Raw genomic sequence first — 14403 nt, forward strand, 5'->3', positions numbered from 1 at the left:
AGCAAGAGATCGGGAATTGATCAGATGCTTCTTATGCCTAAACATTTCCACCATACCCGATCTCAATCGGAGGTTTCTAATCAATTGGCGTAGCTTTAAAAGAAAATCACACATCTAAGTTGCATGACGCGCCATCTCCAAAAAGAACCTAAAAACTCACTAGGTTGATATTTGCAGAGAATCAGTCCAATAGGATCTTGATTCTAGTCCCAGAACCCTATGTGTGAAAATTATAAACCAATAAGAGACTTAACAAACTATAAGCAACGTCATATGGAACTCACTGATTGATTAAAAAAGTATTTCAGCCACCAGTTCTGGTGCTCGAGATACAAATCTTTAGCTACAAAATGATCTGCATGGCCACGCGTAGAAAGGAGGGTTGAATGTTTGATGATATGTGCTAGACCCCTTGGTAGGTAATCTTCGAGGAGGAGGATAAGGCGAGGAAGATACATTCGATAATGCGAAAGACCAGACATGCCGTGCGCCATGATAGACCACCTTTTCCACATCAGCATCAAACGGCCAATATCACCTTGTTTGGTTGCTTGATTAGCCTCCACCATGGTAGCCAAGTCGCGGATTTGTAATCGCATGTTGTAGCCTCGAATATCACCTTGGCTTTTAGCAGCTCGCAGGCTGCTCAGCGTCATGAACTGATCATGAGCAGTATCAATAATTTGTTGCACCGTTTTAGTATCTTCAAGATCGACAGGCTTGTTCATCTGATCCTTGACCTGGCTGCAAATTCTCAAAGCATCACTGTCAGGCAGTAATTATAACATAGCTGAGCACATCATACATATCAGATCTGACCTCAAGCAATGGACCAAAAGCGCACTGTGAATATGAAATATCATTCTCATAATCACACCAAAGTCCTTCTTGATGACGGGTTTTTCAGGTCGACCACCCAAAGTTTGCCACATAGCACCGAATCCAGTATCGTCTGTCTCGTCCGGGTTGCCCCACCCCTCTCCAATAAGCACTTGAGCGTTGTTCCACATAGTATGAGCTGCTCCGGGAATTGATAGGAAATTATGAAGTCCGTCATAACGCTTGGCTGAGGGGGCTCGCTTACATCTCAAACTTTCTAGATTCAGACATGTACCTACATCACCTTCAATTATTTGAAGATCATCTACGTTATCTTTGACCAAGCGCCCCGTTTGTCTTGCTACTTGTTCGAGAACTTGGCCAACCCCACCTGCTGAAGAGTCTGGTGCGTCAATCAACTGAAGCATTACCACATCGGGCTCGGTCGGCTTGATGCGTTCTATTGAGTGTGGATTTTTTGAGAGCTTAGGTATGGACTTTGGGGTGTGAGTGTTGTTCTTGGTGAGTATGTAGTCAAGGTAGGCCTGATTAAGTTGACTCCTGAGGACGGAATCCCAATGTAACAATTGTGAGTCATCAGGTAGAAAGCTTTTCGCTTTGACAGGGGCATTTTCAGCTTCCTGCATTGAGGTAACAAAAGAGTCAAAAGTTAACTCTTCAGGTTTGACTTCCGCAATCAGGTCTTTAGAGTGAAAGTGAAAATAACCCCATGTTCCATGGAACATGCGTGAAGCTGCGTCTAGCCGACAATAATGCACACGTTCCATGATATCAAAATTATCAATCGTGAGGAACGGACGAATCACATATTTGCGGGCTAATCGGTCACGCAGAATACTTAGAGATACATGCGTGAGCCGCGCTGCCATCCTAATGGCAGTCCGGCGTGACGCAGTTAGACCGATATGATGTAAATAGTGGTGTAACCTGCTGCTTGCCCCTGAGGCCATGAAAGCCAGAGAGTTTTCAAGGGCCAAGCCGTTCACGCCTCGATTGCAGACATAGGAAACCATTGAACACACTGTGTTTGCAACCTGGTTCCGAAAAATTGTGGTTCAAAGGTAGGGGTTTTCCTCAAAACAGCTTTGGAGACAAAAATAAAACCAAAGAAAATCTCACATTGGTTGCCCGTGTGGTCCACAATTGTTTGCGATCCACTGAATCAACATAAATAACTCCAGCTTCTTCATCTCCCCAATCCAATTCTTCCTCAATCTCTTTCATTTCATCTTCATCATTTCCATGTTGAACATCCGGTTCAATCAACGGAACAAGTGGTTCTTCGGAGGAGCTAGAAGAATCACTAGTGTCTTTTTGCACTTTGTCAGTATCCATGACTGTAACCTCAGAGAGTTCATCGCCGTGGGCAGCTGCAAAGTTTGACGACTGAGCCGGATTGCTAGGCGCGGCTTCAGACTCCGACACAGTTGGAGGGTCAATCAGATAGGCTGTCTCATCTATCCCCTCCACTTGACGATAACGGCCAATACTACCCCGGATCAGATGCCATAGGAAACCGGTTCCTCTCTTGAGAGCAGCATAGCGTTCAGCGGTGCGAGCAATACCAAAGAACGAATGAGTGATCCTATGTGCTGGGGTTGGAGGTCCAAAGACTGAGCGTGGCCTGCTCTCTGCGGCAACTATTTTCGTAGCCTGTGAAATAAAATGACAAGGTTTTCCATCATGGGTGGCCAAATCAGCATACGTCAAAGCTTAGTTATACAAGGAAGTATCTATACCTCAGATAAGATCCATCGATCCCAGTGCTGTTGACCAGTCAGTGACTTACTAACGACCGCCTTCTTGAAGGCCATCAGGATGTTCAACGTTGAAGGCCAACCTCGGTTGGAGCTCCAGTATCGTCGCAGTGTGGCGAGTTCATCGTTGTCATCGACACCCAGGATCAAAGTAAGTAATACATCTTTAAGAGGCAAATCTATCTCTTTGAGGTGTTTCAAGAAAGAAACAGTCTCTGATATCATACGGGCAGTAGGTTTAAATCCCTCAACTTGGCGGTGGGCTGGCATTTCTGCTGGTTTGTAGTTTGTCGAGAGATGAGGAGGAAGAAATTGTTTATAGAAGTTTATAACAGCGGATCAAAAAAGATAAAAGTTTGATTTTGTTTTTTTTTCTCAAAGATTTACCGAGAATTAATGAGGGCCGTATTGTTATATGTGGAGTATTGAAGATAGAAATGTTCTGCAATTTCATATAACCTTTTTGGGATCACATTTCCAATGTTTACTAGGGGATTTTGTGCAGGGTTTTTCTTCCTTTTTAATTATTTGCAATTGGTATCCATCCACATGTCATAAAATATGAGATGCTTGTAATGCTCTATTGTGTATGACTATAGTTATGAATATCTATTGGGACATTTGACCATTTGATGCGCTCAGAATTGGTAATACGTTGCAAAAGAGATGAGAATGTATCCATCAATTTTTTCTGCTTTTGAATTTTTTATGTATTTCTTTGTATTTTCTACTCAACCCCTGGCTTCAGATGGTTCTAATGTGGTCTATATGTCAAATAGTTATGAATATCTATGAACATATCGGGTCATTCGAAGCGCTCAGAATTGGTAATACGTCTGTCATGAAAGAGATGAAATTGTAAGCATCACTTGTTGAACTGTAGTTTTCAGCAAGATAGTTGGGCAAAACCAAGCCAAAAAGCACAAGGTGGATGTGTATACTCGCAGCAATTACAATTGCGTGCTACATACAAATACAGGAATAGTAAAGGCACAAACCACCAGCTTCTGGAGGCAAAAAAGAAGGGAGGGGATCTACTTCCTCGTTTTTTTTTGATATAAATGTGCGTCTCACCAAGGCGAACAAAAAGTTTCTTTGGTGTAAAAAATTTCACAAATAGGTGAAAAAGTTTTATAAGGACAGCAAATCTCTCCACCAAAAACGCTTGACCCTCACAGGCCAAAACAAGCAAACTTGTCCTGAGTCCCTCGCTCGACGTCTCGCGAGGACTCGAGCGTGGGACTCTGATGAGTTTAAAAATATCTCTAGGCTTCATAGACGATGTAACACATCTAGTTGCTAACAAAGACATTGACCTCAACATTCTAGACCTGGAGGAGGAGGGCGAAAGATCACTTGAGTGGGGAAGGAGACATGGAGCGATTTTTGACCAAAAAAAGGCCCAAATTATGCATTTTACACATAAGAAACATGCTAACCCAAATTTCTTATTTGGAACACAGACCTTACAGCCGAAAACGATTGAACTCCGGTGGCTGGGCCTCTGGTTAGATCCGAAGTTGACGGCTGGGCCTCTGGTTAGATCCGAAGTTGACATATAAACCTCACATACACAGAATGGTAGCTCGAGGAAAGGCAACCATAGCTCAGCTTAGTAGAATTAGCAGATGTTACCATGGCCTAAGCCCAAAAGAGACAAAAACATTGATAACGGCTATATTAAAACCTAGAATACTGTTTGGAAGTATAGTGTGGTTCAATACACGGACAGAAAGTAAAGTATCAAAGATATTTCATCAATTCCAAAATGCAGCGAATCGACTAATCTTGGGAGCTTTCAAGAGCTCACCAACAGACCAGATGTACCATGATGCAGACATGGTAACTTTCAAGAATTTAGCTTTACGATATCATCACGACTATGTGTACAAACGACTGACGGCACCGGCCTCTCACCCATCAAGACAAATAATACAACACGAATTACTAAATGAACCAGCTACGCATAAAAGTCCTATTCACAGATTGATTAGAAAAACTGACATCTTTTTACCTAACACAAACATTTTAGAAACAATCTATCCATACCCGACCCCCCCATGGGAAGAGCCTAGATGGCAGGTTGAGAACCTAGGAGACAAACGCGAGAAAGTTAAAGAACAAGTACCGACCCAAATTCAAGAAGAAAACGACAAAGGCGCATGTGTTATCTTCACGGACGGGTCATACATTGAAGAAGTGGGAGGAGGTGCAGCAATAGCAATGGAAGGGAGGACCGCGAGCCATTCATATGGGCCACCGGACGGAATATCAAATTATGAAATGGAAACTATGGCTATCATGATAGCGCTCGTACAATTCAAACAAGTAACTGACTTAGATCTATCTCCAACACTTCTTACAAAACAAAGAGCAAATGGATTGCTGATGCGTTGGATAAACTTGAAAAAGGACAGGCCGCAGCAATCTTTCAACTAAGATGCGGACACTGCCCATTGAAGAAATTCCTACATAGGATAGGAGTAGAAGAAGATAACAAGTGTGAAGCATGTCTTGCTATAGAAACACCTCAGGATGAGCCCCGACACCCGGGGAATATCGGGTCCCCGCGGGCGCTCCCGGCGGGTTCAGGGTTCGAGCCAGCCTGTATTGGATGGCTATACCCTGGGGGATAGTCGTTCCGGGGGGTCGTTATGGCAGGAAAAAAAAAACGATTCTCCTCGGGGACCCCGGGGGAATAGTCATAAAAGCAATGAGAGGAATCGAGGATAATATAGCAATAGAAACAACAACAAAGACAAAACAACGCAGACATTTGTATAAAAAGGCTAATCGACAATGATAGGGAGGACCTTGGAAGTGAGATTCTTGACAGTACGGTACAAGTGTCATGTTGCTGTTGCGGAAGTCTTAGGTACAGAGCTAGTACTAGTAGTAGGAGTGCTTGACATATTCAATATGAATGTGTCGTTAGAATTTCTTGTTAGATAAATGATTGGGTTGTTGGTTGGAAAACGAAAGGAAATGTTTAAATCAAAATCTCTTGAATCGAGTCTCAATTCTCAAGTCTTTTAATGATTAATCTTATTTCTCACATGATCTCAATGGGTCTAGTCCCTTGCTTTGAAGTTTTGAGCGCAAGGGACTAGACTCCTCCTGGCCATATCTTGTCCCAGAGAGTTCCTAGACCTCTTTCGATCACGACTTTTTTCTCTCAAGCCTCGGATTGCCTCGGATTGCCTCGGATTACCGGGTTTACCCGGAAATCCCCCGGCGCCCGGCGCCCCCGTCAAGGCTCTCGGTCCGGGAGGCGTTCTCAGGCTGTAGCTGGGAAAATTAATCGGGTTTGCCGGGCTCGGGTGCCGTGCTGACGCTTAAAAAAAATTATATCTTGTCGGCGCCTCGAAACCCGGCACTCGGGGGACGGGTCTCAACCTGAGAAACACCGGCACATTTCTTAGTGTATTGCAAGAAATACACGAAACACAGGCAAAAGTTTAGAAATAAACTGAAAGAAGAAAAGATCAAGGTGGACATCAACTCAGCAAGAAGACTTTTGGACACACCTAAAGTCTACCCATATTTAGCTCAATACATTCAAGAAACTGGAAGATTTCTTTATTTACAAACATACCTAGACAAATAGAAAGCCAACATGCATATTATTGATCTATGAAATAGTTATCTTTTTTTTTTTTTTTTCTATCATCTTATGTTATCTTATTTTCATTTTTACTTTTTCTTGTGGTGTAAATTCTTTTGGGCGCGTGGTTAGAACATAAGAACCTGTTGTAAAGGCTTGGTAGTCCGGTACAAGCGGGAGGATTAGCGGTGGTTGTAAACTTTTACATTAGACTTACAAAGTTAGCTAGTGCGATATGTGAAATCAAAAGCACTCTAAAATAAAAAAAAAATAAAAAAAAAAAAATTCACCGTCCTAGCCCTGATCTATTTTCAGCTACATGGACCTTTGAAACATTCCATTAGGTGATCGTCAGGCTACGCATATGATGATGAGAAACCAGTTTCTGGTGCGATGTTGAACATACGCAGCAAGAGATACAGGTTGATACAAGACTTGTTGGACCAATGTAAAACTGTTATGTATTAGCAATCTGCGGGTACCCATACGTAGTTAAAAGTTTAAGATGGAGCGAAGAATACCTGGAGTATTTCTCTCACTTTTCTCCCACGTTTCTTCAATCCAACTGTCTATAACACTGTGTGTTAATTTTAACCACAACATTTGACTACCTTTCAAGATGAAGCATAGAACACTTCTGGCGTCTCTTTTAATTTTGCCCTACTTTGGTTCGGTTATCTGCAATTTGTTCACCAAAGTAGAATTGGGACCCATCAAAGATGATGACACTATACATGGTTGTCTTTCCGGTATGAAATGATGACCTTGTATCTGCGAATGTTTTGGCAACTTTGGCCCTGATCGTCAATTTGGAAGGATGATGGAGCTGATGTTTGATTCACTTTCATGCTTCATAGGTGAAAATGACATAAGAATTCAAGACGCTTTTTGGGATAGTGTACATGATAATTCATGGAAGAGCTTGACAACTACTGCTCATTGGCGCGCAACACCTACTAAAAACCAGATGCAAGGTAAGCCGATCTTGATTTTCCTAGAATTGCACCCATGAGAGGTGAATCGTCATTAATTGCTCAAACCTTCACGTGTGGTAGACAGTGTGCCTAACCAAGCAGATCGTGGCCTGAAAGCTCTTCTTTCAATGGTAGATAAGATAAACAGGGTATTCATTCCTAATGCGGCACCCGAGCATCGTCATGTAGTTGAGGATCTAAAAGTTCAGCTTGCACAGCATGCGTCCAAGGTTTTGGGACAACACTGGCCGTATCAAAATACGCTGATTGTTGACGAAACTGTTCAACATATTCTGAAATCTGCGTTGGCATTTAACATCTTCCAGACTCATACTTATCTCCGTGACAGAGCTGCGACAGGTCAATCTCAATATCGATTATCAGCAGCTTTTCTTACATCGAAACCTGCACATATATACGCCGGAGGATATCTAGCAAGTATTGGGTTTTTGAACATGGTAGAGCATCTTGTGATGGATGGTCTCAGAGACGAAGGGTTGTTTAGACAGTTCTCTTTGCGAGAAGATGCTTCAATACCTTCCAAGAGGCAATTGGCTGCTAACCAAGTAACATCCAGGATTGTGCACCAGAATTCTGTGCTCACATGGTGGAAGTGTCGGCTGAGCACCAAAGATCCATATTATTATATGTCCCGGAATGAAGTCACTGCAGAGAAAATAAAGAAGAAGCTCCGGGGTATTGAGTTTATTGGAACTCAAAACCACATGAATATTTGGAAGAGACTTGTTGGTGTGGCTGAAACCAGTCGTCTTTCCAAGAAAAAAAATGAAGACATATCATCACTTCTGAAAATCTATCCAACCGCAAAGTTTTTTTTTAGAAGACTGATGGATAATGACAACAAACATGACTCGGAGATTCTTGAAGAGTTGTGTGAAATATTGGAGATCTTTGATAGTTGTCATGATCACAGGGATAGGCGCACATTAAAATTTGCTCAGGATATCATCACTGAATTGTTTAGGTTTAGTGAAGACACTCTGGCTTCAATGAGAGAAACTGTAGTTCAAAGAGCAAAGTATATGGTGATGTGGTGGGTACTTTCTCAAAGTGTTGCAAAAATTATCTTGAGGCTTGGACAGGATCATGGGTTGGATTTTGAAGGGTTTGATTACTCAGATGTTCTACGATATGTCAAATACTTGTGGCACTTTATGGATGAGAAACAGACCTTCAGAAATGGTCTCAGCTTTACAAACCGCCAACCAAGAACTGCTTTTGCTTTGGGCAGGTATTACTTCATATATATTGGTTGTCAGTTACACCTTCAAAATTTAATCACTCAAGAAGCATCACACCTTTGGCCAATGACAGGAAACTTAGTGGGGAGCAACAGCTTGGAAAGCATAATTTCTCTTGACAACAGCATAACACACCCATTTGGTGTTGAGAAAGATTTACACAACCTCTTCTCTGAATACATGAAAAGCTTTGCAGAAACATCACAGCAAATGTTGCTGATACACAAAGATTCACAAAGTGATACAGGTATCATAATCCAAGATAAGCAACGAGTTCCTGAAAAAAGGAAATCCAGTGGCAAGGATGATGAAACAGCATTTGAATTCCCCAGAAAACAATTGCCAAGAGTTGAATCAGCAAATGTCCCAGGTGACGAAATTGAAGAGGGTGAAATTGTGGAAAGCATGGATCATAACAATTCAGGATACCCTGGTGGCTTTGACAATAGTCATTCATCAATGTTCCCAACCAGGAATGAAGGCTCAAAAAGGAAGAAAGCAAAATATACATCAAGCAGCCAAAGAGAAGTGCATGGAACACTCTCTCAAGCGATCAAAACCATACGCAAAGGGGATCCAAGGTACAGAGGTGATATGAAAATCATAGCTCAAAACAAACACAACATCCCCCAAAGAACAAAGTTGATCACCAAAGAGAACAAAACACAGCTTGAATTACCAAGGGCCGTACCTCATTCCCCAGCAAGAGACATTGGAGATGCTGAGATGGTGGTAGAAATGCTTCACAACAATTTTAAATCACATGATAGCCCAAGCAATGTTTTGCCAATAGCTGCTCAAACAAAAGATAAAGAAAAAATTGAATCATTCAAGAGTAAGAAGAGAAAATACATAGTGAAAGACCAAAGAGAAGTGCCTGGATCACATCATCATGAGATGAATGCTAAAAGACAGGGCATTAGGCAAATAGGTGATCTGAAATTTGATGGGTCAAACAACAAGGCAATGAGTGTTGACACAAAGAGCACAGCTCATATGATGTCAACCCCAAAATCAAGAGTTAATCTTGTCTCTTCTCCTCACATTCCCCCTCAACTTCACCATTTGATAACAACCCCAAAAAAACAAGATCCTCCCAAGTTGGATCTGAGTGAGCTCTTCCAAGAGCTGTTTGGAGAGGAAACACCCAAGGGGCCATCTTCTGCAAAAGACCTTCAGGAAGACACAGGATCTTACAGTATGCAGCTCAGTCATGCATCTGATGCTTGGTCAGAGATCCAAGGAATTGAACACAATGTAGACATCTCTCCAGTCAAAGACCACACTTTAAGGACAGCTTCAAAGTTTAAGAAAGATATCACTCTTGCTAGCAAGGGTATTCAGAAGAGCATGGGAAAAGAAGATACTCGGATTAAACCACCCAAATTAAAACCAAACAAAATTGCAGGTGTATACAACGGGTCAGAAGATACCTCCACCATAAGCCCAGCCCCTCAGTCAATCTCAAGTAGGATTTGGAAAGCAAAAGACAAGGGATTGAAAGTAGAGATCCCACCAAAACATATCTGGAGTATTACACATCCTAAATCTAGTAAGGAGGATATCTTAATGAAGGGTGGTGAAAAAACTAAAGGTCATGTTATCAAGTTTTATCCCTCTGATATGGTTTCTTCATCAAGCCAGGTGCAAAATCAGGGCAATTCCTTCAAAACCCTTCATTCAGGTAAAGATATTGACAAATCAAACCTTGACCATCCAAAAGAAGGAATCAGTATGTGGCCAGAAGCCATTACCATTGTGGATGCACCACCAAATTCCCCTTCAACAAATGTCAACACAGATGAAGATCAAGTAATACCTAGTGGTTTTAGGCTTTTTGGTTTTGATATCAAACCAGCTGACCATCATGATTAAAGATATCTACATTTCATTTCACAAAATCACAGCACAAAATTACAAAAAACTTGTGCTCTTTTGCATGCTTGTATGTCATAAAAGTTAAAAGTTTGAAATTCTATTCCACTTGGTATTGAATTGGGTCATATTTGAAATGTAGATATGATGTATGCAACAGGTCCTCAAAGCTAGATACTTTGGGACCCAGATAGCAAGCACTTTTGTTACCACCCAAAAAAACCAAAAAGTATAAGACAACTATATACATGTACAATACATATGTAACTTTGAGTACCATAATATTACTCTTTTCCTTAAAGTTACAATTACAGATCTTTGAGTATCAGTGATCATTCATGATGTCCAGATGAATTTTTCAGATGTGTAAAGTTTGCAAGAGCCTAGATACTCACTGTATTCATTGATCAATACTATTATCATTCAATTTGATTTATTTAAAGTTTTGATTACAAATTCTTCTATATTTCCAATTCCACATAAGAACAAAGAGAAATGTAATAAACAAATCTAAAGAATAAAAAGCTCTAATTTCCAACAAAAATGATTCCAAATGAGTTTAACCATAATCTAGAAAAAAATATTCAACTTCGTCTACAAATCTTTAAATATTGATAATCACTACAACCTTGACCAAAACTAATTCCATCTTCTTTGAAATATTCTTTGATTTCTAAAACACTTTTCTCATTCATCAATTCACTATTCTGTAAACTTTGAATTCCATTAGGTTTAGCTTTAGAGTTTTCTTCTTCTTCCCATTGACAATCATGTTTAGGTAACAGTTTAAGATCAGTAGAATTAAGTAATTCCTCTATATCTTGACCTCCAAATGCATTATGAACAGCTTGAGATTCGAGTGCAAAGGTTGGACGAAGAGGTAAAAGAAGATGGAAAGTAGGTTGAGGTGGTTCAGACGTAAGATCATGAATCAGGTTCGGTTTGAGGAAGAATTGAACGGCTTCTGAGGCCCATGTAGCATGTTGAGGTTCATAGACCAAATCACTACCAAGGATCACATCAAATCCATACTTATATCCTTTTTGAGATAAACTAGAACCTTGAAGCTCCCTCCAATCTAATGTTTCAATCTTGACAGATAAAGTTGATTCACATTCCTCTGGAAGAACATATCCATCTGCGTTTAATGAAAGGTTATGATTAAGATTCACAAGAACTTTGGGATGATAATCTGTGAGAATCAATTCGATATCGATAGGTGATGTTGCGTCACTCTTTGATCGTAAAAATCGAGCCAATACGCATGCTGTAGTGATACCAACAAGTCCAGTGCCTGCGCCAAGTTCAAGAATTTTGAGCGAACGTCGTGTGGGACTTGTGATTAATGGTGGCGTGTTGAACTGCACATCTGCCGATAATGATACTGAATGATCCAATTGAGCGGGGGCGAGCTGAGGAAAGCATTTTAGTGGATCAGAGGCGATTCGACGACAAAGCAATGGCGCCGAATTCCAGGTTTGACATCCGATGGCTGCGTATGACATTATATCCTCGCGAATCAAGATTTCAATCACACCACTTTTACTGTGGGCGGGTGGAAGATCACAATTTGAATTGAGCTCAAATACACATTTTCGAGTATAAGGTTGGGAAGCAGTTGCTGTAGCATGATTGAATACACAAATTCGATTAGTAATATGGTCCTATGATATTTTTTCAAGCATCCAAGATCATGACTATATAGGCTAGACAAAAAGTTGCTTACCCGGGCTCCCAGTGAGAAACGCGAGTACATTGCCAGCAAAAGCAGCTAAAGCGTCCCAATCATCAAAATCATGAGACTTATATATCGACTCTTCAGATGACTCTATAGATGATAATTTTAATGAGATAGACATAAGACGAGTTAACCAATTTGTAGCAAAACTTCTTTCCCATGGATCGATTTGATTCTGATTTTCATGATGATCATTTTGTTCTTCAACTTGAGTAGAAGATGAATGTAATTGTTGAACCAAATTCCAAAGTGATTTATAATTTAAATGAAGTGGATTGTTGCTGAGATGTGGAAGCCAAGTTGAGAATGAAAGTGAAGTTGAAGTATCCGTAGTGACTGTCATGTTTTTGTCTTTGGCGGAGTTCATTTTGAATGGCAATTGAGTTTTCAGTATCAGACTAAGACACTAGGGTTAGGGTTCATCCCTTGACTTTCCTCTTCTCTTTCTTGTTCAGCGTAATTTCCGAGCATCTTGGTCTTTCCAACATCAGTGACGGCTTCTCCATGCCACCAAAAACTCGGTAAGCTCATAAGAAACCTTTCTCGGTCCACTCATCTTTCAGCCTCCATACTAACAATCGACATTGGATATCTTGACGCTACAGAACCGTTCTTGTCAAATTGGTCTCTACTGCAGGTACACCTCATGTTCCGTTTTGAAATGCCCGCTACCATTTTCTTGGGATTGATATGATATGATCTTTTGATTACCGTTAGGTACTGGGTTCTTTTATACCACTACCAAGGTCCGGACAGCAGAACGGAAAATTGCTCGAATGAAATATGATCCTAGAGGTTAGCTTTTGTTCAATTCTACACCGATTTATAAAGATGATAACTGAAAATGAATCATCTCCGTTTTCACCTTTCAACATCTCTCTCCTTTCCACTCACCGTGTCGGCATTTTCTTGACACTTGATCCAATTCTTTTGGATTTTTTACATCGCTTTGAAATTGGACCATATCATCGAACAGTCAATAAACATGTACTCTTTACTGAACAAAAAATAAAATGACATCAATCGAAACGGGTCTCTAGACTTCCTCTTTGCCAACGTTTCGAGCTCTTGCCCTACTTCAGCAGTTCGCAAAAGCTATCTGCTTTAGATTACAAATTATGGCACATTTACAATCATCATTGTTGGGCAAGTTGATTTTTATTGGTTGAAAATGCGAGAAATTGGAGATTAACCTCGGGAGAATACTATCCATCCTCGAATCGAGCAAATGGAACTGGAAGATCAATTTGAATTACTAGCCCCACATAAAATATGCTCGAGACGATTATCGATTGGGCAGTTTACAGATACTATTAGTAAATTTAAATGAAGACTTGTAATCATCGACAATCCATGGAATCTTCCCCGTTTACTTATCTGGTCTGGTATTTGAAAATTGCAAGATTCTTAAATGACATCATGGTGTAAATTGCAAGGATGCTCATAGATTCAGTTATATCTACATATAGAGTAACAAGTGATTCTAAGTAAACTTCGAGATGAAAAAATATTAAGAAACCCTTGAAATCATATCCCGTGCGCCGACATTGACTTCTATAATAAGACATGTTGCCGGATCGGAACTATGTACAAACGAGCATCAGCCAAGTTATCTCAACTCAGGCAAAAAAATATCAACAAGTCTGCAAAAATGGAATGCTGTTGACTCACAACGAGAAACATCAAATAAAATGCAAGCCTTTCAATAAATACATTCAATTAAGTTGACCATCTAAGATTGCATGGCCTGTCCGAAGATATACCTATCAATGCTGGTAATCTCGGCATCATTTTTTTTACCAGAAAAGGCTTCTTGAGGATGCAGTGATCCAAGTGAGCAGTCAAACCCCTAAGCCGTTTGGGATAGATCTAACAATGCCACTTTGATCTTGAGCATACCATCAGTTTGTCTGATAAAAGAAAGCACAATTGATTTTGCACAGCTCGGTCTTTTAAGGTTCTTTTCGCTTGCTAATACTATTCACCCACGCTCTTCAATGAGAGGAAAATAAGTCTGAACCCTTAAAACATGTCCCAAGATCTCGCAGGGCGCGTTCTAACCTCGCAAGCTCGGTCACCAGACACCCGATGAGACGGAGGACCACTGCCTGATTGAGGAACTGAGTTACGCAGGTTAGTGTATGAACTTTATCCAAACAGGATGGGTGGCGCATTCACCGTCTTGGCCCTGAGAAACCTTTCCTGTACATAGACTTCTGAAACCGTCATCTGATGAGATCGTGGCAGTGATCTCCTGTGTATATATGATGAAAAATCAGTTTCTGGTGTGATGTTGAACATTGAAAGTATGGGGTATAAGGTATAAGACTTGTAATGTTGATTGGCTGAAACG

The 14403-nt window shown here is 40.7% G+C and overlaps 4 protein-coding genes across 4 annotated transcripts; 2 read left to right on the forward strand and 2 right to left on the reverse strand.

Annotated features, from left to right (window-relative positions):
* Positions 1–1735: 1735 nt before the first annotated feature.
* Positions 1736–2867, reverse strand: MELLADRAFT_95905 (uncharacterized protein; the record flags this gene model as incomplete). Its single annotated transcript, XM_007407233.1, has 4 exons — positions 1736–1780; positions 1863–1874; positions 1960–2552; positions 2630–2867. The coding sequence occupies 4 exons, from the start codon at positions 2865–2867 to the stop codon at positions 1736–1738; spliced, it is 888 nt and encodes a 295-aa protein (XP_007407295.1).
* A 3953-nt stretch (positions 2868–6820) lies between these two features.
* On the forward strand, positions 6821–10312 carry MELLADRAFT_61120 (uncharacterized protein; the record flags this gene model as incomplete). Its single annotated transcript, XM_007407099.1, has 3 exons — positions 6821–6950; positions 7059–7175; positions 7257–10312. The coding sequence occupies 3 exons, from the start codon at positions 6821–6823 to the stop codon at positions 10310–10312; spliced, it is 3303 nt and encodes a 1100-aa protein (XP_007407161.1).
* A 401-nt stretch (positions 10313–10713) lies between these two features.
* On the reverse strand, positions 10714–12393 carry MELLADRAFT_115750 (uncharacterized protein; the record flags this gene model as incomplete). Its single annotated transcript, XM_007407232.1, has 2 exons — positions 10714–11933; positions 12039–12393. 2 exons carry the CDS (start codon positions 12391–12393, stop codon positions 10897–10899), a joined length of 1392 nt encoding a protein of 463 aa, XP_007407294.1.
* A 161-nt stretch (positions 12394–12554) lies between these two features.
* Positions 12555–13309, forward strand: MELLADRAFT_95908 (uncharacterized protein; the record flags this gene model as incomplete). Its single annotated transcript, XM_007407100.1, has 5 exons — positions 12555–12571; positions 12656–12687; positions 12768–12845; positions 13091–13134; positions 13229–13309. 5 exons carry the CDS (start codon positions 12555–12557, stop codon positions 13307–13309), a joined length of 252 nt encoding a protein of 83 aa, XP_007407162.1.
* Positions 13310–14403: the final 1094 nt, after the last annotated feature.

Source organism: Melampsora larici-populina (assembly GCF_000204055.1).
Source record: "Melampsora larici-populina 98AG31 unplaced genomic scaffold MELLAscaffold_8, whole genome shotgun sequence".
NCBI lineage: Eukaryota > Fungi > Basidiomycota > Pucciniomycetes > Pucciniales > Melampsoraceae > Melampsora > Melampsora laricis-populina.